General features: G+C 41.1%; 3 protein-coding genes across 4 annotated transcripts; all 3 read left to right on the top strand.

Moving 5' to 3' along the window:
* Positions 1 to 1,385: 1,385 nt before the first annotated feature.
* Positions 1,386 to 5,941, top strand: gp1bb (glycoprotein Ib platelet subunit beta). Its single transcript, XM_082556117.1, has 2 exons — positions 1,386 to 2,437; positions 3,852 to 5,941. Exon 2 carries the CDS (start codon positions 3,864 to 3,866, stop codon positions 4,470 to 4,472), a length of 609 nt encoding a protein of 202 aa, XP_082412243.1. The 5' UTR covers positions 1,386 to 2,437; positions 3,852 to 3,863; the 3' UTR covers positions 4,473 to 5,941.
* Positions 5,942 to 5,983: 42 nt separating this feature from the next.
* Positions 5,984 to 15,238, top strand: dhx37 (DEAH (Asp-Glu-Ala-His) box polypeptide 37). The gene is made up of 27 exons (XM_082556116.1): positions 5,984 to 6,121; positions 6,301 to 6,416; positions 6,508 to 6,677; positions 7,218 to 7,330; positions 7,436 to 7,799; positions 7,896 to 8,044; positions 8,145 to 8,237; positions 8,352 to 8,448; positions 8,800 to 8,913; positions 9,003 to 9,219; positions 9,511 to 9,609; positions 9,693 to 9,763; positions 9,849 to 9,984; positions 10,072 to 10,148; positions 10,666 to 10,898; positions 11,019 to 11,130; positions 11,219 to 11,325; positions 11,925 to 12,113; positions 12,307 to 12,431; positions 12,720 to 12,836; positions 12,920 to 13,092; positions 13,172 to 13,286; positions 13,629 to 13,766; positions 13,846 to 13,940; positions 14,480 to 14,553; positions 14,684 to 14,781; positions 14,866 to 15,238. Exons 2-27 carry the CDS (start codon positions 6,314 to 6,316, stop codon positions 14,940 to 14,942), a joined length of 3,456 nt encoding a protein of 1,151 aa, XP_082412242.1. The 5' UTR covers positions 5,984 to 6,121; positions 6,301 to 6,313; the 3' UTR covers positions 14,943 to 15,238.
* Positions 15,239 to 17,906: 2,668 nt separating this feature from the next.
* Positions 17,907 to 22,334, top strand: ufd1l (ubiquitin recognition factor in ER associated degradation 1). Of its 2 annotated transcripts, XM_082555796.1 has the most exons (12): positions 17,907 to 18,078; positions 18,281 to 18,413; positions 19,351 to 19,383; positions 19,469 to 19,590; positions 19,919 to 20,049; positions 20,144 to 20,216; positions 20,331 to 20,399; positions 20,481 to 20,549; positions 20,623 to 20,673; positions 20,763 to 20,851; positions 21,538 to 21,622; positions 21,719 to 22,334. In XM_082555796.1, the coding sequence occupies exons 1-12, from the start codon at positions 18,076 to 18,078 to the stop codon at positions 21,791 to 21,793; spliced, it is 933 nt and encodes a 310-aa protein (XP_082411922.1). In that variant the 5' UTR covers positions 17,907 to 18,075; the 3' UTR covers positions 21,794 to 22,334. The 2 variants fall into 2 exon arrangements, with proteins under 2 accessions (XP_082411922.1, XP_082411921.1); XM_082555795.1 differs by lacking the exon at positions 17,907 to 18,078 and having other exon boundaries at positions 18,251 to 18,413.
* Positions 22,335 to 22,339: the final 5 nt, after the last annotated feature.

The raw sequence follows: 22,339 nt of genomic DNA, 5'->3' as shown, positions 1-22,339 counted from the left end.
GTCTGGCCTCGCCGCTTCAGTGTTGTTTTTTAGGAGACTCGCACGATATCCTCATTCACGCCCTCACGTCAGAGTCCGAGCAGCAGTACTCAGAGCTGAAGCTGCTGCAAGGACTTGATCTGCTGATTCATATTTATCTCCTGCAGCCATTCTTCCTCTGCACTGCGCACGGCATCTTCTTCCTGCTGGGCAGCCCAGAAATACACAAGCAGATATGGGAGGAGAGAAATATCTCAGAAGAGCTCAGTTATTATATTATTATTTTATTATTAAGTGTCACAGTGGAAAATAAGGGTGTTTTAATAAAGGTAAAAGCACTCGTTATTGTGATAATGTTGAATGCTTGTGGTGACAGAGTGAATTTTAGCTGCTTTAGTCAGCTCAGTAGCATGAAATGTCTTTTCTTAACCTAAAATAATTCAAAAGAATTCACAATCTAATCATTTGTTTGTTAATTGTGTTTTGTCGTACTGATTTGTATCTGCAAACTAATTGGAGTAAAATTGCAATTTGCTTCTCCGAAGGGCTGTATGAACATAAAACAGAAATATCCAAGATCACTACAACTTCCTCAGATTTGTTTTTAAGCATATAAACACCCCAAAGTCAAACTGGGGTTTCACTGCTCAGAGAGACTACAACAAGCGCGAGACTTACATCTCAGAATCTACACGCCTCAGTTAGCATGTCAATGTTGAAGTTCATGACAGTACAATTAGAAAAAGACTGAACGAGCATGGTCTTGGTTGGAAAGGCTGCCAGGAGAAAGCCTCTTCTCTCAGGAAAGAACGTGGCACAGCTCAGATGTGCAAAGCTGCATCCGAACAAATGACAAGTTCTCGGTGATGGAGGTGTGATGATTTAGGCTTGGTTTGCAGCCACGGGACCTGGGCACTTTGCACTCATTGAGTCAGTCATGAACTCCCCTAATATCAAAAGTACTCTAGAGTTGAACTGAAGCTTGGCTGAAAATGGGTCATACGACAGAAGAATAAAGGTGTTGTAAAGGTGCAGTGAAAGTCCAGAAATGCTGTGGGAGCTAAGAAAGCTGTGCATAAACGAACGCTCTATGAACTGAAACTGTGTTGTAAAGAAGAGTGGGCCAAAATTCCTCAACAACACTGAGTCCTACGAATATCTTTATTTGCACATGACTGTACGTAACCGCTGTCAGACAGTTTAAAACAGAAGAAAAAAAATATGTTTTTGATTTTTCAGCATTTATGTGCTCCTTATTGGCTCCTTATGGAATATTTAATATTAGACTTAATACATGCCATGTCTGGCGTGCATTAAGACACATAAACTATAAAATTATAAAAGTAGATTATAAAGAATTGTACACTTCAAATTATTACACATATTTAATACATGTTTGTAGTTTGCTATACAGAACTAGGAAGAGTCTAGAGGGTCGTGGGGTGGAGTGAAAATAAGTCATTAAAAACTTTATTGTCCTCACATTAAATTCTCCATTTATGTCATGATGGGAAAAAAATTGTCACGGTCTGGGTGTGTGGCTGTAAAATTCCGCTGAAGGTCTGGACCTCCCTGGTATCCACCCATGGGCAGGGCCTACAGCCTCCCTCACCTGAAGCTGATTGAAGCAATTAGGTTGGAGATTTAAGCTGCTTGCTGACACTGCTTCCTCGCCATTTCATCAACTAGCCTATTTACTCCTGGGAATTCCATCACACTGAACAACTCATCTTGGAAATCTGGTTAACCCGCCTGCTTTCAGAATCATCTCCTTGCCTCACCTGCCTGCCCTTACACCACCACAGGACCTTCACCGCTCAGGACAGCTGACACACACCACCAAACCCACCCGGGCTGCACCACCTCTCCTTCAACGCTTCCATCTCCCACCTGCACATGCGTACCTAATCACCAGCCAGCTGCCGTTGCTTTCTTGGGCCTGTCTCCTTGCTTTATCCCTCTCTCCTGGCCAAGACCCTCACGCCCCATGTGTCAAGCCTTAAGCCAAGTGCCATTGTAAACATCATCCTTGTGTTAGTTAATAAAACTTTGTTAAACCCTTTCCTCAGCCTCCGCTTTGGGTTCTCTGCATGTGGGTTTGATCTTTGGTACTCAGCCTCCGGCCGTTTTGTGACAAAAACATTTCTAGCCTCATGTGATCTCAATAAAAGGCCGACAATCGATTACTGTGTGAAAATACTCAAACTTTAAAAATAAAGAAAATCTTTTTACAGCTCTTTTTAGAACTTTATTAGGATTTAAATCATCAAAACATAGCGGGTGGCATGTTTTCCACATTGGTGTGCATGTTCTGTGCGTGCATGTGCACAGGCGTGTGCATGCCTGAGCTCATAATTTGACAGCGGTCTTTATCAGTGAGAGCCAGCTGGCAGTAGCACACACTCTGAGAGCAACTGTAAAAAACAGAGTCATCTCCCGAAGACGCGACGCACTGAAGGTAAAAGACTCTCCTCAGACCTTGTTTAGACTTTTCAGGTCTGCTGTGACATCATCAGTTTAATTTATTCCTCTCAAAGTTAAAGTTGATAGTTGATGTAATTACTGTGTTCTGTTTTCATTTACTCTACAGTGTAATGTACTTAGTATAAATGTGTGAAAACAGCAATGGGGTTGTGCAGCTTGTCATCAGCAGGGAGGTGTTTCCTGTAAATGTCAATGCAATTGACTAAAATTATCCAAAATTAATAATTTATCCTGTAAAACGTACAAATTTGTTATTTATGAGTCCACATGATGACCTCATTATTACCATATTCTAAACATATGTGGTCATTTTGTATTGTTTATGTGTTAAATTTGTTCAAATAAATTATGCCCTAGTTTTAGATCATGTATACATCACATGCAGTTTTACATGTTTTATAAAGTCTGCATGAAATTTACTGCTAATGTCATATTAATCAGGACAAACTGCTCAAACAATGTATGATCAAATACAAAGCAGATACTGTGACCAGTAAAATGAAAACACCTGCACACATGAATGCATTTTTAGCTACAACAACACAAAACTGCAGCCTCACAACAGAACCGAGACTTTGTGTTTTCTGATCATTTACGTTGAGATATGAGTTTGCAGTGGACACTTGTTTGTGACACACAAACAATTACAGGCAGAGGTAACTCTAGTTTTCGAATCATTATCTCAAAATGTTGAGTTCCTTCTGAGTAAGATCGAGTTTTTAAGACGCAATTTCAAGATATTTAAACCAAAACCTTCCGCACTCATCCACGCCTCGTTTCTGTTACCTTGTGTCCTTTCCTGATTTTCTCTTCACCGATTGGCTCCTGTTTTCTTTTGTCTTTTAACTGAACTCAGTTTGCACACATTATACAAGGACTACACTCCTCCATGGGGCAGCAGCTCAGAGTTTTTTCGGTTCATGTGCGTCTCCTTGTGCAGTTAAATAACCTTTGGTCTGAAGTAAAATAAACCATAAGTACTGATTGCTGGCTCTGTTTTTGCTGATAATCCTTTTCTTTGAACTTCCAAATTACATTTATGTTATATAGAAAAAAAACCCATAAGCTCATGTATGTCTGATTTTTTCCCTCTGGCACTGGTGTGGGCATCAGATCTAAAGATCCATCATCAGTCCAACCCTTTAGATCTGAGCAGCTCTTATGCAGGCTTTACTGCCTTAAGTTAGAAGAGTTTATCTTTTTGCACAATGTGGATTTTTGACTTTTTTTTATGTCAGCGCATGATGAGTTTTGCATAAACACACTAATGATCTTCATGGCTTCAATAATATACAGTGAAGAGATTGTTTCACACGATACATACAAAGGGCAGTTTTACAGTTCACCTCACTCTAATTAACCCTTGATTCCTCCTCTCTCCTCTGCAGTGATTAGGAACCATGAAGGAGTTTCTGCTCATGTGTCTGCTCCTCTTGTTTGGAGGTCAAAGGTCCTCCGCCTGTCCCCATCTCTGCTCCTGTCACGGCAGCCAGGTGGACTGCAGCAGCAGATCTCTCACAGCTTCTTCGCTGCCTTCCAGTTTCTCTGCTGGGACCTCCGAGCTCCGTCTCCACAATAACCTGCTGACCACCCTCCCTAACGGGCTCCTGGACGATCTGACCTCCCTCCGCTCCGTCTCTCTTCACGGTAACCCCTGGGCGTGTGACTGTGGCGTCCTCTATCTGCGAGCCTGGCTGCTGCGCCAACCTGCTGGCAGCACATCACACGTGGGCGTCAACTGCAGCTCCCCACCCAAACTGAGAGGTCGGCTGGTGGCGTATTTAACTGAGCAGGAGGTGCTGGACTCCTGCCACTACTGGTACTGTGACCTGGCTTTGGCCTCGCAGGTGTGTCTGCTTGTATTTGTGGTCGTGCAGGCGGCTCTGCTCGTGGCTCTCGTCTTCTTCCTCAAGAGGTTCGAGAAGGTGTCTAAAGAAGCAAAGAGAATAACAGAGGAGAGCTTTAACCCCGTGGATGGTCAGAGGGAGAACGAGTACATGCCTTTATAGCCGTGATGTGCGAAGGGCTGATCAGCATTTGAACACCAGGGATGAAACCTCTGTCACTGTGATTTTAAGTTTAGGTGTCAAGTTGAAGGAGTAACCTGAAAATAAATATATTCAGATATGTAGAAACATAAATATATTAAACACACCAAGTTTCAGCTTCGTTTCAGGAGAGAACTCGTGAGGAAGATTTTAGATCTGAAAGGCTTGGATACAGTTTTCCCCCTTTAATTTGTCACATGTCCAGTTGCAGACCACAGTAGACCACTGTAAAATGAACTAAACAAAAACAAAGATTATTTTATCTGAGAGTAAATAAACTAACGTGTTAATAATATCATTGTGTTTGCTCTTTACACGTATCTGATCAAATGATGTATGAAACCTGATTTATCTACAAAATGTTATTTAAAAATCATATTTTATGATTTTTAAATAAAATAATAATCCATGTGTTGTTATTATCTGGATTTAAGCATAATTGAAGACCAAATGAAGGGCAGATATGTTATTTGTATCTGTTTAGGGCAATTTCAAGTTGTTTATTCTTTTGAGCTTTATTTTAGGGCAAATCTCATGATGTCTTTTGCCATTTTGCATTCATACATTGTGTAATTTGTAAGAAAACAAAGCAAAAGAAATTATTCTGATTGATGTTTTGTCATATTTGTGTAACTTTTAAGCACAAAACAAATGGTTTGATTAAATTTTTTTCTAATTGTTTCAAAACATTGTACACTTTTTTCACAATTGTATTACAAATTTCATTGCTTCCTTAGCATCCTTATTTATTATACCAACCCTCTACATGTCCTCTGTCATTACATACATGAACCTCCTCTGAGGTTTTCCGTTTTTCCTCATGCCTGGCTCCATCTTCAGCATCTTTTGTCCAGTATATCCACTATCCCCCCTCTGAATATGTCCAAACCATCTCAGCCATATCTCTCTAACCCTTGTCTCATAATCTCTCAACCTGAGTTGTTCCATCTCTTGTGTTTTTCTCAGTTTCACAGTCTCCAAACCAAAAATCACAGCAGGTCTCACTACCATCTCTTAAGCCCTCCCTTTCACTCTTGTTGCTATCCTTCTTTGACAAATACCCCCTGAAACTAGCCTTCACCCTGCGATCTCAACAGAGTCCTCATACACGTCCTGTTTCTCTCTTGGCACCCATGTTTTCTCTAGAGCCACCAAAATACAGCTTTAAAATGTGCCATCAGAAGAACTTCAAATGTGTTACATCACAATTTGGAAGATTTTTGCATTCGTACGTCAAATAAACATCAATCGGACCAAATCATTATCATCAAAATAAGCTTTTTGCCATCTGATATTGGCTGACCCCATAAGACAAAAAGGACCCTTATACGTCATTTAAATGTAAGTATTTTGAGTTGATTAAATAAAAATCAATAAATAAAAAATATTATAGGTTATACAGTTTAGGTTATAAACAATATTTTTAGTTAGGATCACTAAACAACGGGACGTCGAACTTTTTCTATAGCGGAACGTTCCTACGGAGTCAATTTTTAGCGACGGACCGGTTTGGTTGATGAACACTTAAATGTTTACACGTGAGGTTAGTGCACTGCTTCAGTTTTTGGATCCAGGTGTTTAAAGTCAAATGCAGCTGTTCAGATAAGAAGGTTTGTATTTGGAGGTGTTCACAAACTTTTAATCGGTTCTGTTAATAACAATTTTAGGCTAACGATAAAGTTACCTTGTTAGCTGTCGATGTTTAGCAAGCAGTGTTTCAGACTTTTTTGGTCTTTCTCATTATAACCGGTGGCTTTGGGTTCATAGCTTTTTATTCACTGACCTACAGACTTAAGTTTAAAATGGGAAAACTAAGGAAAAAACACAACTGGAAGGGGCGACAGCAAAGTGACCCTCCGCCATCTGCAGATGAAGAGAAGACAGAAGTTGTTGTGGAACTCAAAGGTAGCAGGAAAATATCAAGAGGAGAAAACATCTTTGACACTTTGCATGTCGTGCATTCTGTGACCCTGACTCTTCTGTTTGTATAAATCAGATGGGTCCATACTGAAAGGTGTAGATGAGAGCAACGCCTTGGTCCTCCCATCCAGCAAATCCAAGAAGAATAAATCCTCGCTGCCACCAATCTCCAAGAAGAAGCCCCTCACCAAGAAGCAGAAGAAGGAGCTGCAGAAGGTCCTGGAGCGCAAGGAGAAGAAAGCTCAGGTTAGGAATCTTCGTACGTTTAGTTCTCTGTGAGGTTTTTCTATTTCATGTCGACATTAATAACTAGACTGATTACTTTAGTGACAGTGATCCATTGTTTCTAAAGTCCTGAAAGAAAGTTAATGATTTGGTTTTTAAAATGATCAAAGTGAAGTCAAAGTTGATCCTGAAGATGTGAAAATGTTTGATTTTCCTCAGTAAAGTGGAGCAGATATGTGTTATGTGCCGATAAGTACTCTGACTCTAGATATAGAAGCTGAGTATTGAGCACAGTACGATGTTGTCCTTATATTTACTGTAGCTTGTAGCTTAGCTTGTTCTCTAAAGTAATTTGAGCTATATGCTTGAAAGATTTGAATCATGTGAAAGTTTGTTGTTATCGTTGTTTTGTTATCAGCACTGAAACATGGATGTTTTTATTGTGTTGTAGTGATATTTTATTATAATAGTGATATTTTATATTACTCTCTGCTCTTTGAGGGCTGAATTTTAACAGTCAAGCTCACATGCCGTTTACATGTTGCTCTCTCTTCTGTCCAGAGAGCAGAGATCCTGGCCAAACTCGCTGAGGTGCAGCTTCCAGAATCCGAACTGAAGCTGCTGTACACCACTTCCAAACTGGGAACAGGAGAAAAGCTCTACCAGGCTAAACGGTAAGAGCACAACACAACGTGTTAATCAAGACGGAGAACATGTGTGATTGTTTCTCGGTGGAGAAGGTGGAGTAAAAGCATCTTGTCTTCTTTTTTTTTATTCAGGTCAGCAGATGAAGTAAAGAATGAAGACTCTGGCCCAAAGATCAGCAGCGTCAGCGGAGCAAACAGGAAGAGAAAATGGGAGGAAGATGATGATGATGAAGAAGAAGAACAAAAGGCAGAAGAGAGCAGTGATGTGGACACATCATCTGATGAGGATGAAGATGAGCAGGAGGATGAAGTTAGTAACACCACAGATATGAGTGAATGTAAGGAAACCAGCTCTGTCTGTCAGGAGACCAAACATGAAGTGAAGGTGGAGCAAGATGGAGAGAAAGAGAAGAAGATTTCAGATCAGGAGAAAGTTCAGAAGAAGCCGTCTGAACCAGCTATTTTCATTCCTGTTGATAGATCACCAGAAGTACAGGTGAGCACCTGAGACCGTAAAAGCATCCTGCAAACTAGAACTTAGAAAGGTGTTTTTGTGCATTTTCATCAATTCTGCATTACGATGATGCTGCAGGAGGCTCGTCTAAAGCTGCCCGTTCTGGCAGAGGAGCAGGTCATCATGGAGGCCGTGAGAGAAAATCCCAGTATCGTCATCTGTGGAGAGACGGGGAGTGGAAAAACCACTCAGGTGCCTCAGTTTCTGTATGAAGCCGGCTATGCCAGGTAGTTTGTCCAGTTTATGGTGTTGCCTTTGTAAATGTTTCATTGGAGGAAAAAAAGTGTGTGTAGTTCGCGTCATCCTGCTCACTCTTGATTCCTGCAGTGGCGGGAGGATGATCGGCATCACAGAGCCGAGGAGAGTAGCAGCAGTGAGCATGTCCCACAGAGTGGCCAAAGAGATGAACCTGCCCACACAGTAAATTAACCATTCTGTCTTCAGAGTAATTAAAAAAAACAAAACAAAACAAAACATACAGTTTAAAAGTATAACTTTGTGTTGTTAATTATATGTTTGTGTGTCTGTTATCAGGGTTGTGTCGTACCAGATTCGATACGAAGGGAACGTGACGAGTGACACAAAGATAAAGTTCATGACAGACGGTGTTCTGCTGAAGGAGATTCAGAAGGTATCATCTGCTTTCTACTGGGTCACCTAATAAATAATATGACAACAGGATGGAGGTGGAGGATCAGCCAGGTGGATGACTCGGCCTTTTTCATTTTTCACAAACGATTTCATCAGTTTGGACCAATTAAATCAGTTCTAATGAGGAAAGTTAATGCCTCACTTCCATGTGATTTGTATTAACCAGTAGTAACAAATAGTTTTTGAATTGTGTTCTGAATTAAAGGTCAAAAAATATTTGCAGTATGTTATTTTTCCCCATCTTTGAAGAAGCAGTAAAGGGATAAACAAGCATGGATTTAGTGTTACTTCAATTGTCTCCAGTTTTGTCACAGACTATTTTGTGTTGCAGGATTTTCTGCTCCAGAAATACAGCGCAATCATCATCGACGAAGCACACGAAAGGAGCGTCTACACCGACATCCTCATCGGATTATTGTCTCGTATCGTCCCCCTCAGAAACAAGGTGGGAATATCTTAACGTTTCCAATTTACGGGAAAAAAAGGGGGTTGTTTCTATAAAAACCTCTCCGTTTCTCCTCCATCTGTCTGCAGAAAGGTATGCCTATGAAGCTCCTGATCATGTCCGCTACTCTGCGGGTTGAAGACTTCACAGAAAACCAGCGGCTGTTTCGGACGCCTCCTCCCGTCATCAAGGTGGATGCTCGTCAGTTCCCGGTAACTATCCACTTCAACAAACGCACCCCGCTGGAGGATTACACTGGAGAGGCTTTTCACAAGACCTGCAAAATCCACCGGATGCTGCCTCCAGGTAGGTTTTAGAGTTTATATTTATTTACTACAGAAAGCGGTGAACAAAGAGGGGGATTTTGATGAAAGTAAAACTGAGGATATGGGTGATGGGGCGCCTCTTTAAGGGGCTGACCATGCGACTCACGTAAGGCCATCTCAAAGCCCTGGGTTCAAATCTACCCAAGGTGGTTTTCTGTATTTGCCTGTAAAAATGACTTGTGGTGTGTCTCATTCGGGTAAACTGCAGTTAGAGTTCAGTCTTTCCACAGATACAGTCTCCACTTCTTTTATAACATGTTTTGCATTTTAGGTGGTATCCTGGTGTTTCTGACTGGTCAGGCTGAAGTTCACAGTCTCTGCAGAAGACTGAGGAAAGCTTTCCCCTTCAGGAAGGGTGACACAGCTACAGGTGAGCGGTCGGCCTCCTCACACTCTGACGTATATCTGAGCTGGGACTGTGGTTCTGTGTATTTACTTGAGTTTTGTATCCAGCTGAAGATGAGGAAGCCGAAACCTCAGAGGCAATGAGGAAGTTCAAAAAGGCCAAACAGAAGAAGACTGTTGTAAGTCAGCTTTTTAAAAAATATATTCTGTCCACCTCAGTCCTCAACAGATATTGAACAGAAGTGTTTTAACTGTTGTCTCCAGTCTCTACCCCGAATCGACTTGGATAACTACTCCGCCCTGCCAGTGGATGAAGGTGATGAGGACAGAGAGGCAGGGATCGGAGACGAGGAGGATGGAGACTCCGATCTTGACCTTGGAGATGATCCTGCTGATGCAGGTAAGCCACTCTGAATAAATCTCCAGTCCAGGTGGATGCGTTTCAGATGAGCAACATTACAAATTCTGCCCTGTTTCCTCTCTGTAGAGGAAAAGGCGGACGCGTCCATACCGCTCTATGTCCTCCCACTCTACTCTCTGCTGGCCCCAGAGCAGCAGGCTAAGGTGAGATTAATATCTTATCACAGAACAAACTGATAAAAAAAAAAAATCATACATGACAAGAGAAGTGCCGGTGCTTGTGCGATAAAGTAAAATAAACGTTTTGGTTTTGCTTCTGATCAGTCAGACTCATCATAAAACAATACTTTAAAGAAATCTTTACTTCCCAGCAGATTTCTGTAGTTTTATTTTGAACTGAGTTTAAAATTTAAAGTCTAAACTTTCTGATTTAAAGTGCATGTCACTATAATTTCTAATAGCAGCCACTCAGTAGCTTCTGCTTTTAGTAAATAGCCATCACAGTTTTATTTATAGTGTAGGGATAAGTGCTTTTTGCTCATTTGGTTTATGTGCAAAATGAAGGGTTTAGGAAAACTAAAAGCTCCAGTTTACTGACTTTTCTAAACAAAATGTAGCTTTATACACCCTTTGAGTTCTTTTTCAGACTTTTTTCAGTAGTTTTGGAGTCACATGATGCTTTTATGATGACATCATGTATATGCGTTCTTTTTGGCTGCAGGTGTTCAGGCCTCCTCCTCCCGGCACTCGTCTTTGTGTCATCGCCACCAACGTGGCAGAGACGTCCTTGACCATTCCGGGGATCAAGTATGTGGTGGACTGCGGTCGAGTTAAGAAGCGTTTCTACGACAAAGTGACCGGAGTGTCATCCTTTAAAGTCACATGGACCTCACAGGCTTCAGCCAATCAGAGGGCTGGCAGAGCGGGACGAACCGAGCCAGGACACTGCTACCGGTCAGTGCTGTTAAACTACGTAACCCTAAAACCCTAATTAGAGAGGGTTGTTTTGTTTTTTGAGGGTTTTTTTTTTTACACAACAAGGATTTTCACCACAGTTTCTCCTTGTTTCTGCAGGTTGTACTCCTCTGCAGTGTTTGGAGACTTCGCTTTGTTCTCAGAGGCGGAGATCACTCGCAGGCCTGTGGAGGACCTGGTTTTACAGATGAAAGATCTCAACATAGAAAAAGTCAGTAAAATCTGAAATGCTGTCTTAAAGGGGAACAAAATTGTGATAACAGGGTTTTAACCAGAGTCATATTTTGTGTTTTCTGCAGGTGGTCAATTTTCCTTTTCCCACACCTCCCTCTACTGAGGTTCTTGTTGCAGCAGAGCAGTTATTAGTGTCGCTGGGAGCTCTGGAAGAGCCTCCGTGTACTGGAAGGTAAATTTTTACTGTTCCATTTAAGTGTAATTGATGAGTCCCCTTTTTTTCTTGGAACACAAAATATATTTATTAAAAGGGTGGTTTTACTTCAAAGATGGCTCCTGCATAGAGACATGGAAAAAATTAAAATGAAATCTATACTGGGCAGAATCCTGCAGGTATTGATATTGTACGTTTCAGTTTACTTTCATGCGTTTTAGCTCCTAGCTGGTGGCTCCTAGCCTTCACTGTCTAGAGCAGCTGTAGTGAGTCATAATGTTGTTTAAATGGACACTTGAGCATTATCAGGATTTCTGCTTTAATAAAAGCATAAAATTCAGTTTTATTCAGTTTTATTTAAATCAAATCACAACAACCGTCGCCTCAAGAAACTCTAAATTGTAAGGAAAAGCCTGTGTGTATATTGTGAGAGAAAACCCCAACAATCACACAACCGCCTTATAGCAAGCGCTTGGCAACAGTGGGAAAGAAAAACTCCCTTTTAACAGGAAGAAACTTTCTTGAACACACTGAGTAATCACTCACTACAGTTTAGAAAAAGTGAAAAGGTATAAAACAGTCTTGTGCAAACTTGTAAACTGTTTATTTCTTATAAGGTTGAAAGACATGCAGCGAGCGAAGCTGAGCTGTCCCATCACCCCTCTGGGCAGAGCGATGGCGTCGTTCCCCGTGGCGCCGCGTTACGCTAAAATGTTAGCGCTCGGGAAGCAGCAGGATTGTCTGCCATACGTCATCGCTGTGGTAGCAGCCATGACAGTTCGGGAAATTTTTGAAGACCTCGACAGGTGAGAAAAGTGTAAAAATTGATGCTTTGGAGGAGCAGATCACCACATATAGATGAGACTAACTTTAAATGTAGGATGAAATCTTGAAATACCCTTCAAGCTCAGTCTGTTTTCGAGCCGTATATATATGATTTTTTTTATTTATTTTTAATAGCTATAATTTTTTTTCCTTTTCCTCTGTTTCTCTCCTCAGACCTGCTCGTAGTGAAGATGAGAGCTCCAAGCTCAACCAACGTCGAGCTCGGCTGACCCAAATGAGGAGGTTGTGGGCTGGGCAAGGAGCCTCGCTCCTGCTGGGGGACCTCATGATTATGCTGGGTGAGCTTACTCTTTGTTCAAGTTGCACTAGTGGTCAGTATTGTACAACAGTGTTTTAGGCAGTCTGTTAGATTGCATGCTTAGTGTGTTGTATGGCTCCAAAACCATAAATTCCTTAAAGGTTTTAGCAACAAGCCGAATTTTGAGGTGAAGCTGAAACAGCAGGAGGCTCTTCATTAGAATAATTTTTACAGAGACAGATTTAACTGGGGTCCATGAAGCCTTTTAAAAAAATGTACTGCTTGAATATATTACATATGTTAATGACTTGCATTCCTGTGTCTCCAGGTGCTGTTGGTGCTTGTGAATTTGCTGGCTGCACTCCCAGGTTTTGTGAGAACAGTGGGCTGAGGTATAAAGCTATGGTGGAGATCAGAAAGCTCAGAGGACAACTTACCAATGCAGGTACATGCACACAGCAAACTCAGATAATCAACATGTCTGCCTCTGAAACACAGCTGCAAGTCATTTTTCTTCCCTCCTCCCAGTGAACGCTGTGTGTCCAGAGGTGGGGGTCTTTGTGGATCCCAAGATGACTCCACCGACGGAGCACCAGGTGGTTTGCTTGCGGCAGATTGTTCTGGCAGGTCTCGGAGACCATCTTGCGAGGCGTGCCCAGGGAGAGGATTTGGTGGACCCGAAATGGAAGAATGCATACAAGGTCTGTAATTGAACATTAGAAGTATATACTGTGTTATGGGTCTCTTCACATCCTCATCTTTATCCATTTTTGCTCATAGACGCCACTTATGGATGAGCCTGTGTTCATTCATCCAAATTCTGCGTTGTTCAAAACGCTGCCAGAGTTTGTGGTCTACCAGGAGGTCATGGAGACCAGCAAGATGTACATGAGAGGTAAATGAGACTGAAAGGGAATAAAATCACGTGTCCTCTTAATTCATGTAGAACTGACTGCCCGGATGTGTCTGATTCCTACGTGTGTGACAACCTTTTATAGTTGAATATATAAAAGGGACTACCTTGTGATTAAAAGGTTGTTACTGCATGAATCTGCAGGTCCATCTTTTATAGTCTGTGGCACAGTCCTGATTGTATGGCTGCTTACATGCTTGTTTTTAATCATTTTTACCTATTTTCTAAATATCTTCCTTCTTTAATCCCTAATTAAAGGACAAAGTGGCGCTGGGTTACTGAAACAAGATTTGCAGACTGATGCCTTTCCTTTATTCCTGTCAGGTGTTTCAGCTGTTGAAGCAGAGTGGGTCCCACAGTTTCTCCCGCAGTACTGTCACTTTGGCTCTCCGCTAGAGTCACCGTCCCCGTGGTTCTGTTCTTCTACCGGCACCATCAGATGCCACCGTTCAAGCACCTTCTGTGAGTTCTCCACAGCTGAGCACTAGAGCTGAAACCTCTTTCTGCCTACAGTGGATTAACTGCTGTGTTCCTCCTGTAGTCCGTGTGGGTTGGCAGTTGCCTGCAGTGGAGATGGAGTATCCAGAGGGCCTGGAGCGCTACAAGCTGTTTGCCAAGTTTCTTCTGGAGGGACAGGTACTGGTTTTTGTTTATCCTGAGCAATCCTTCCTGTAGTTCATCCATCCATTTTCTTCCGCTTATCCGGGGCCGGGTCGCGAGGGCAGCAGCCTAAGTAGAGAAGCCAGACATCTCCCCCGCCACCTCCTCCAGCTTATCCGGCGGAACACCAAGGCGTTCCCAGGCTAGCCGAGAGATATAATCTCTCCTGGTTCTGCCCGGTTTCGTCCTCCTGGTGGGACATGCTTTACTCTGAACCCCTCCCAGATGGCTGAACTCCTCAGCATATCTCTAAGAGGGAGGCCGGCCACCCTTCTAAGAAAGCTAATTTCTGCCGCTTGTATCCACAATCTCGTTCTTTCAGTCACTACCCAAAGTTTGTGATCACAGGTGAGGATAGGGACGTAAATCCATTTGGTTTGCATAATTATCCTTGTGACAAAAACAGTAATAGATCAATTAAAAACACGGGAAACCTTGCAAGGGCTGCACAATTAATAAACCTGCCAGGAGCAGTTATCTCACTCACTGTAATGTGTACTTTGTATGGTTAACAGGTTTGTCCTGCACTAAAGAAACACAGCAGTCACCTGCTCTCAAACCCCTCCATCATGCTGAAAACATGGGCAAAGTAAGTTGGTGCTCTCACACACACTTTTAATCCCTTTTTACTGCATTTCTTAATTCATTTACTCCATAAACCAGCGCATCTCGAGGAGTTTTTTTTTCCCCTCTTACTGTCACGTCTTTGCTGTTTTTAGGTTGCAGCCCAGGACAGAGGCTTTCCTGGGAGTACTGGTGTCAAAGAAAGTTGACTGCAGAGATGCACTCCACTCTGTCTGGAAGACTGAAGAGAAATGTAAGCATTAATGTTGTTAGTTTGCTTCTGATTTGGTTAGTTGTTTTGTCATCTAATTGTAGAATTTTTTTTCTCCTCCTCCAGTTCTGCTTACTGCATACTGCCAGTGGTTACCTGAATCTGTGCACCAGGAAGTAGCTAAAAGTTGGCCTCCTCTATAAAAGCCTGCGTCTAAACAACCGAGATAATACAACAGACTCTTGACCGGAGACATCACATGGAGCTACATTTTGGCAGAGCCTAAATCTTTTGACTGTGGTGTCTGTTTTTTATGGTTAATCAAAGGGTGTTTACAATATCACAACACTGCCTTAGTATTAGTTTTATATTTTATTTACTGTACCACTTGTAAAGAAGATATACAGGCACAGTTGAAATGTCTTTTAACTTGTAATCAGTGTGCTGCTGTTTATGTGTCTGATTTGGTCTTCATAAGACTTATAAACACTGACTGTGAGAGGCTGGCATTTGACCTTTTTTCATGCTTATTAATACGTGTGCTTGAAGGTTAAAGGTCAACTGAACCAATTTTGCACTGTATGGCATTTTATTTGTCATGAGGATTATTACCAGCTTATGAAGAAAATAAGACTTGATGTCAGCTTGGGCTACTCTAACTCTAGGATGGAGTCAGAGTCAACAAACTGTTAAAGCAAGTGGATGTTTACTAGGTGGGAGTGGTTGAGAATGAAAGCGCTGAATAAGCTTTGTGTAAAATAACTTGAAAAAAAGAGCACTACCAGGGGTGGATCTAGAAGGGTGGTGTGGGGTGGCATGTGCCACCCTAAAATGTTCCCTTGCCACCTTAACTGCCACCCTAGTTTTGTATATGACAGTGTTTATTAAAATAAGACAACATTAACACTTTGAGCCTAGCTACAGTTAACCCTGAATATAAATTCTAAAAGTGAATATATTGCATAGTGTTACCCTCCTCCCACTCACCATTAACAAATGGTTCAGCCCAAAGTGCAGACCGGCTTTTTTTCTTGTTGTCAGTAGGAAGCGATGCCTATGACTGTGCCAGAGCACATTTTAAATCAACACCATGGGCATTTCAGATTTTACACAAAAAAAAACAACAGTGTGAAACTTAATAATAATAATAATAATAATGGATTGGATTTATATAGCGCTTTTCAAGGCACCCAAAGCACTTTACAATGCCACTATTCATTCACTCTCACATTCACACACTGGTGGAGGCAAGCTACGGTTGTAGCCACAGCTGCCCTGGGGCAGACTGACAGAAGCGAGGCTGCCATATCACGCCATTGGCCCCTCTGGCCAACACCAGTAGGCGGTAGGGTAAAGTGTCTTGCCCAAGGACACAACGACCAGGACAGAGAGCCCGGGGATCGAACTTAAGTAAGACTTGTGTTTGTGTTGCTTTCTGGATTTTATACTTATTGAGCTACATATTTATTAATTATGCAGGCTATAAAGTACATAAATGATAAATGGCCTGTATTTGTATAGCGCTTTTACTAGTCCCGCTTAGGGACCCCAAAGTGCTTTACACACCCAGTCATCCACCCATTCGTGGAGGCAAGCTACAGTTGTAGCCACAGCTGCCCTGGGGCAGACTGACAGAAGCGAGGCTGCTATATCGCACCATCGACCCTTCTGGCCAACACCAGTAGGCAGTAGGTGAAGTGTCTTGCCCAAGGACACAACGACCGAAACTGTCCGAGCCGGGGCTCGAACCAGCAACCTTCCGATTACAAGGCGAACTCCTAACTCTTGAGCCACGGTCGTCCCACATAACATCAAAATTCACATATTTTATCTAATGGAAATCTTCAACTATGTGGGCTACAGAAAATAATTAAGTTATAGACGATATTTATATGAAATATATGTATACTTAGTGCATTTGAATCATTTTAACCATATGTAACACCTGCATATGTTTTTTAAAGGCTTTGATTTTGCCACCCCATTTGATTTCCATGCTACCCTAACAAAATTTCTCTCACTCTGAGTGCTACAGATGTGATGTTTGCTTAGAGAGTGTTGATGGAGAAGTATAAAGAAGGTCAGGAGTTGCATTGTGTCAGTTGTGCATTGTGTGTGTGGAGCGAGAGAAAGCATAAGGAACTGTAGTCAGGTATACCAGAGAACTACGTGAGGGTGGAGCAGGACATGTATGAAGGCAGTGAGACAGTTTTGAAGGTCTTTGTAATAGTTACAAAGTAGCACAGGAACAGAGCCGGAGGGAGAAAGAGAGCCAGGGACAACAATCATCCACAACTATTTTCAGTTGTGGATGATAAAGGATTCAGAAAGTTTATTCATGCATGCCCATATGACAGAGAATATGCATCTTCTTTTTGTTTTCATATTTTAATTTATATTTAATTGTGTTGTGGTTTGAAGAGTTTTGTGTTGTTTCACTTTAAATTTGTTTAATAAAAGGAAAAAGCTGGAAATTTAAATAGTTAAAAGTTGAAATGTGAATAGCTGGTTTTTGTATTATATGATTTATTTATTACATTTTATGTGGAGTGAATAAATAAAAGTATTTTTACGGTGGCCCCTAGAGACAAAGCACGTACAAACTTCAAAACACGTATGAACTCTGAAGCACGTAAAAACTGCTCCAGTGCTCCAGAATGCTAGGCGCAGTGTTGAGCTTTTGTTACCTAGTGGCTACACAAGCCAGCAAGTACCAATGACCTGATTTGGTGTGTGGTAATAACAGGTAAATGAACTTTTTTTTTTTTTAATTATTTGAATATATATGAGTGCTTGTGTATAAATACACAAACCATACACATATGCTTTCAATTGTGTAATTTAAGTGATCTAGATAGCTCTGTTTTGGACGTTCAGTTAACTCTAGGAATGTGTTTTGGAGTTTGTACGTGCTTTTTGGAGTTTGTATGTGCTTTGTCTCTAGGGGCCACCACATATATTTATATATAAACATATATAAATAAAACCACTTTTTTTTACATTAGTAATTCCTTTTGTGCATAATTTTATATTATTGTTAATAATAAATTAATTAAAGCAACAAAACAACCTGAAGAGCCGGTTCGGAGCCGAAAGAGCCGGCTCTTTTTAGTGAGCCAAAACGAAAGAGCCGGTTCTCTAAAAAGATCCGGAAATCCCATCACTAGTGGCCTTTTGCACATGCGTGGTATCGATCGGGTTTCCGGTACGGATCTGGTAGTGACTACAATTTCAGTTGTTTACAACGTTGGAAATTGTAAATTTTTCTGTAAATTAGAAAACTGAAGCAAACATCATTAAGCGGGCGTTTAGCAGCGAGGAACAGAAACAGTCAACATGGTGAGCACTGTGGTTTTTCTCGCCGGTGACGTTGTATCAAAACAAATCGTAGTTGCTCCAGTTTTAGTTAGCTAGCGGCTAGCAACAGGACTACAGCACAGCATAAAGATTCCCTGTCCTGAACAATTAAATTGTTATCTATTTGCTCTGAAGTATACACGTGACCTGAGTTTGACTGACAATCCTGATGTTTGTTCCACAGTTTTCCTTCCATGTGTTTGACCACCAGTTGGCCCGGGGCTTTCAGAACCGCTTCTCCACTCAGTACCGATGCTATTCGGTGTCCATGCTGGCTGGACCCAACGACCGCTCCGATGTTGAGAAAGGAGGCAAAAGTGAGTCTCATTAAAAGAATGGTCATGTTGGTTCAGACAGTCACTCAGTTCAAGGTTTCTGAACAAAAGATATTGAAGTACAGTATTTTCTCCCATACCACTCGTTCAAATCAAAGTATGTATGGGTGAAGAATTAAATGAAGACCTTAATCTTTGACCTTTGCAAATGCAGGATCTGGTGATTCTGTTTTGCTTGTTGGCATAGTTTGGGTCCACTGTTGCTTTTTAGAGGGAAAGGTCACTAGAAACCAATTTGCTCTGACTGATCACTTTTATCTTGTGATCAAACATTTTAATCCTGATGGGAGAAAATGAAACTCCCATCCTTAATCCTCAAGAGGTCACTATGAACATGTTGTTTTAGTTCAGTATGCTAGACAGTGCTCTCCACCATCAATATTAAAATATCAAAAAAGGGAATGTGTTTTGGAAGATTGGTGCATCATCAGTCCTCTACATTTCAGAGACTGGGGGAAATGAGTTTCCTTTGTAGGGTGTCTAGGCTCTCATTTAGAGATAAGGTGGGGAACTTAGTCATTGGGAAGGACCTCAGGGTAGGCCTTCTACTTCATCACATCAGTTTAGGTCGTTCATAGAGTTTGATGAGCAATGGTGTGATGTATGGCAGATTTACATGTAGCTAATTTTCTGCATTCACCACTGTATTGTGGGTGTAATCTGTGCCAACATCCACATGGTGTAACCAGCTCCCTTGTCCAAACATACATCCAGTACCGCAAACATATCTGAAGTTATTTAACTATTTATTGCTTTGTGGTACTTGTTAGAAAACACAACTGTAAAAAAAATATCCTCAAAATGTCCAAGTTTATGTTAATATGTATAAGGTGAAAGTTACATATCATATTTCTTTATATTTATTTTATGAAAACACATATTTTCCTTAAAATAACTGTTATTTTTCTTTTCTTTTCAGTAATAATGCCACCTTCTGCTCTCGACCAGCTCAGTAAGCGCATGTTAATTCAAAACCTTCTTACTAAATGTCCTTTTTACATCCTGTTTTTAGCATTGCTCTATATTCCTCTGTTCAGGCAGGCTTAACATTACCTATCCAATGCTGTTCAAGCTGACCAACAAGAACTCAGACAGAATGACACACTGTGGTGTCCTGGAGTTTGTGGCAGACGAGGGAATCTGTTACCTGCCTCACTGGGTGAGAAACAGTAATGAGTGTCTCGTGTCAGCAGTGGAGGAGCACTTACATATTCTTCTTGTGTGGAAGTGGATAACAATGTTTTAGAAGTATGGGTTTAAAAATTCAAATTTGTTGGTATACTCCAGCTTCCTTCCACAGTGAAAGTATTTGCATGTTAGGTTAATTGGTGATTCTGGTTGTCTGTCTCTGTGTCTTAGCCCTGTGATGGTGACCTGTCTAGAGTGTACCCCGCCTTGCACTCTTTCCCCCATGACCTGATAGATGGATGGAAATAGAAAAAAAAAAAAAGGCTGGAGTGACATTTGCTGTATTTTGTTCACTGCAGATGATGCAGAATCTCCTGTTAGAGGAAGGCGGTCTTGTTCAAGTGGAAAGTGTTAACCTCATGGTGGCCACTTACTCAAAGTTCCAGCCTCAGAGCCCCGACTTCCTGGACATTACAAACCCCAAGGCAGTGTAAGGAGTACAGGCTGAAATGTTTATTTCAACTTTAAATTTTTATTTTTTTGACACTTCATGTTTTAACATAAGTGGTTAACATTCATTACAGACTGGAGAACGCACTGAGAAACTTTGCATGCTTGACAACTGGTGATGTCATAGCCATTAACTACAACGAAAAGGTGAATCAGTTTCTTTAAGTCATTGTTGGGATTATATGTGACCAAGGGTTGTTCTTGGAGAGTTTCCTGGAAGATTAAACATAAAAATGCCATCTGGTAATCTGTGGGTTTCAGATATATGAGCTGCGAGTCATGGAGACCAAACCAGATAAAGCAGTATCCATCATCGAGTGTGATATGAATGTAAGATCCTGGACTTCACCACAGTCACAGTGAATTGTTCTGTTGCTTTATTCGCTCACGTGCTGTTACTTTGCTGTTCAGGTGGATTTTGATGCTCCCTTGGGTTACAAAGAGCCTGAACGACGGCCTAATCACCAGGATGAACCGACAGTAAGGAGCAAACCATCGTGGTAACTGTACGTTTTCTCCTTTGAACAATGTAATAAAACTGTTTTTCTGACAGGAGGAAGAAACAGATCCCAGCAGTTACGCTGACATGGACACAGGCTTCAGAGTGAGTTCAAGTTAATGTGTACTTACTGCTACTAAAAGTACTTGAATAACATAATCTGATTTAATCTCTAATCTGTGCTTTATTTTCAGGCTTTCACTGGTTCTGGTAATCGTTTGGATGGTAAAACTAAAGGGATTGAACCCAGCCCTGCTCCCCTTGCCCCAAGTGACATTAAAAGGTGAAAAGATGTTGTTTCTTACACATTCCCATAAAAATAACTCAACTGTTAAGTGGCCTAACAGACAAGCTATTTTTACAGGGAATGTTACACCTTTATTTAACAGCGTATTGCAAATTGATGAGGAGAGGGATGACAGTCAACTCAAACTGCTGTTCAGTATATGAAAGCCCCCAAGCAGGAGCTATTATATCTATTAGGCTATGTTAGATATCTCAGACTTGAGTTGAGACATAGAATGTGACACCTTGAGGCACATGAGTTTGTCACGTGATATATTTAAATAAAGTTCTGAGCAGTTTATGTATTTTTTATGCTTCATAAAAACAGAGAGGAATACCGGATTTATGCTCTAAGGCAACTGGGTACCCTGGTCTTAACCCTGAAGCCTAAAGCCTGAACCATAACAGAATTGTCAGAAAATTCTTTGCTTACCTTTTTAAAAAAAAAAAAAAAAAATTGGAGTGGTTATTGAACTTTCTGAATGGTCCACACGGCGTTGCACATCTGTGGTGAGTCTTTGTCTCTACAAAGATGTACTGAACACCAACGAAGTATAAAATATAGCGATGTAACTATACATTGGTGTTGTCCCACATATTTTTTTAAAGCTGTGACAGCACACAGCCACACCACGCAGACAATGGTTTTCCAAGCTGTTGTGTGTCTAATGTTTCGTCACACAGAGGGATTCCCAACTATGACTTCAAAATTGGCAGGATTACCTTCATTCGAAACTCCAGACCTCTGCCCAGGAAAATTGTGGATGATGTAAGTAATGCAAACAGTTCTCTTTCCTGGCTATTTTTAAAGTCCTACATTTAGTTCTCAAGCCATATTTTTCAATTTTCTTCTGAATCTTCTCAGGATGATGCCATAAACAGATTCATCGCCTTCTCTGGACAAGGGCAGTCACTACGCAAGAAGGGCCGAAAACCTTGAAGAGTTACAAACGAGGAGTCTGACTCATGTGCACAGAGCTAGCTTATTCTTTTCACCTTCAGCAGCAAAGTAAAATATTGGTTTTCAGATGCGTTGGTTTTGCCCCTCTGCCCCTTTTTAAATGGAGGTTTTGCTGTTGATTATAGCGTGTAATTAAAAGTCTGACAGTAATATTTTGCTCAAAAGAATCTGAGCAGCCTAAAATACTGTCTGCTCTAATTTGGTATTCACAAATTCAGAGTGACTGATTTTCTGCCAATATCTTATCAAGAACATGAAAAAATGACAGCAAACATCTTTCTTATATCAGATTGAATGACCTCTGACTCTGCGCAGACCCATCTTTTCCATAATTCTTTTTTTATTTTTACAATCCACTTTAAAATGGCTGTTATCCACAATCCCAGTGTTACTGTAAAATGGGAGCTTTTTGTTTTGATTATACTAAGAAAATTTTTATGTTTGAGGGTTTTTTTTCCAGACTTTTAGGAATTTTTTCTTTTGCTTTATTTATCAACAAATAAAATTGTTTTGAAATGAATTACA

Source organism: Aulonocara stuartgranti, assembly GCF_965226115.1.
Source record: "Aulonocara stuartgranti genome assembly, chromosome: 12".
Lineage (NCBI taxonomy): Eukaryota > Metazoa > Chordata > Actinopteri > Cichliformes > Cichlidae > Aulonocara > Aulonocara stuartgranti.
This window is presented reverse-complemented; position numbering and strand designations above follow the sequence as displayed.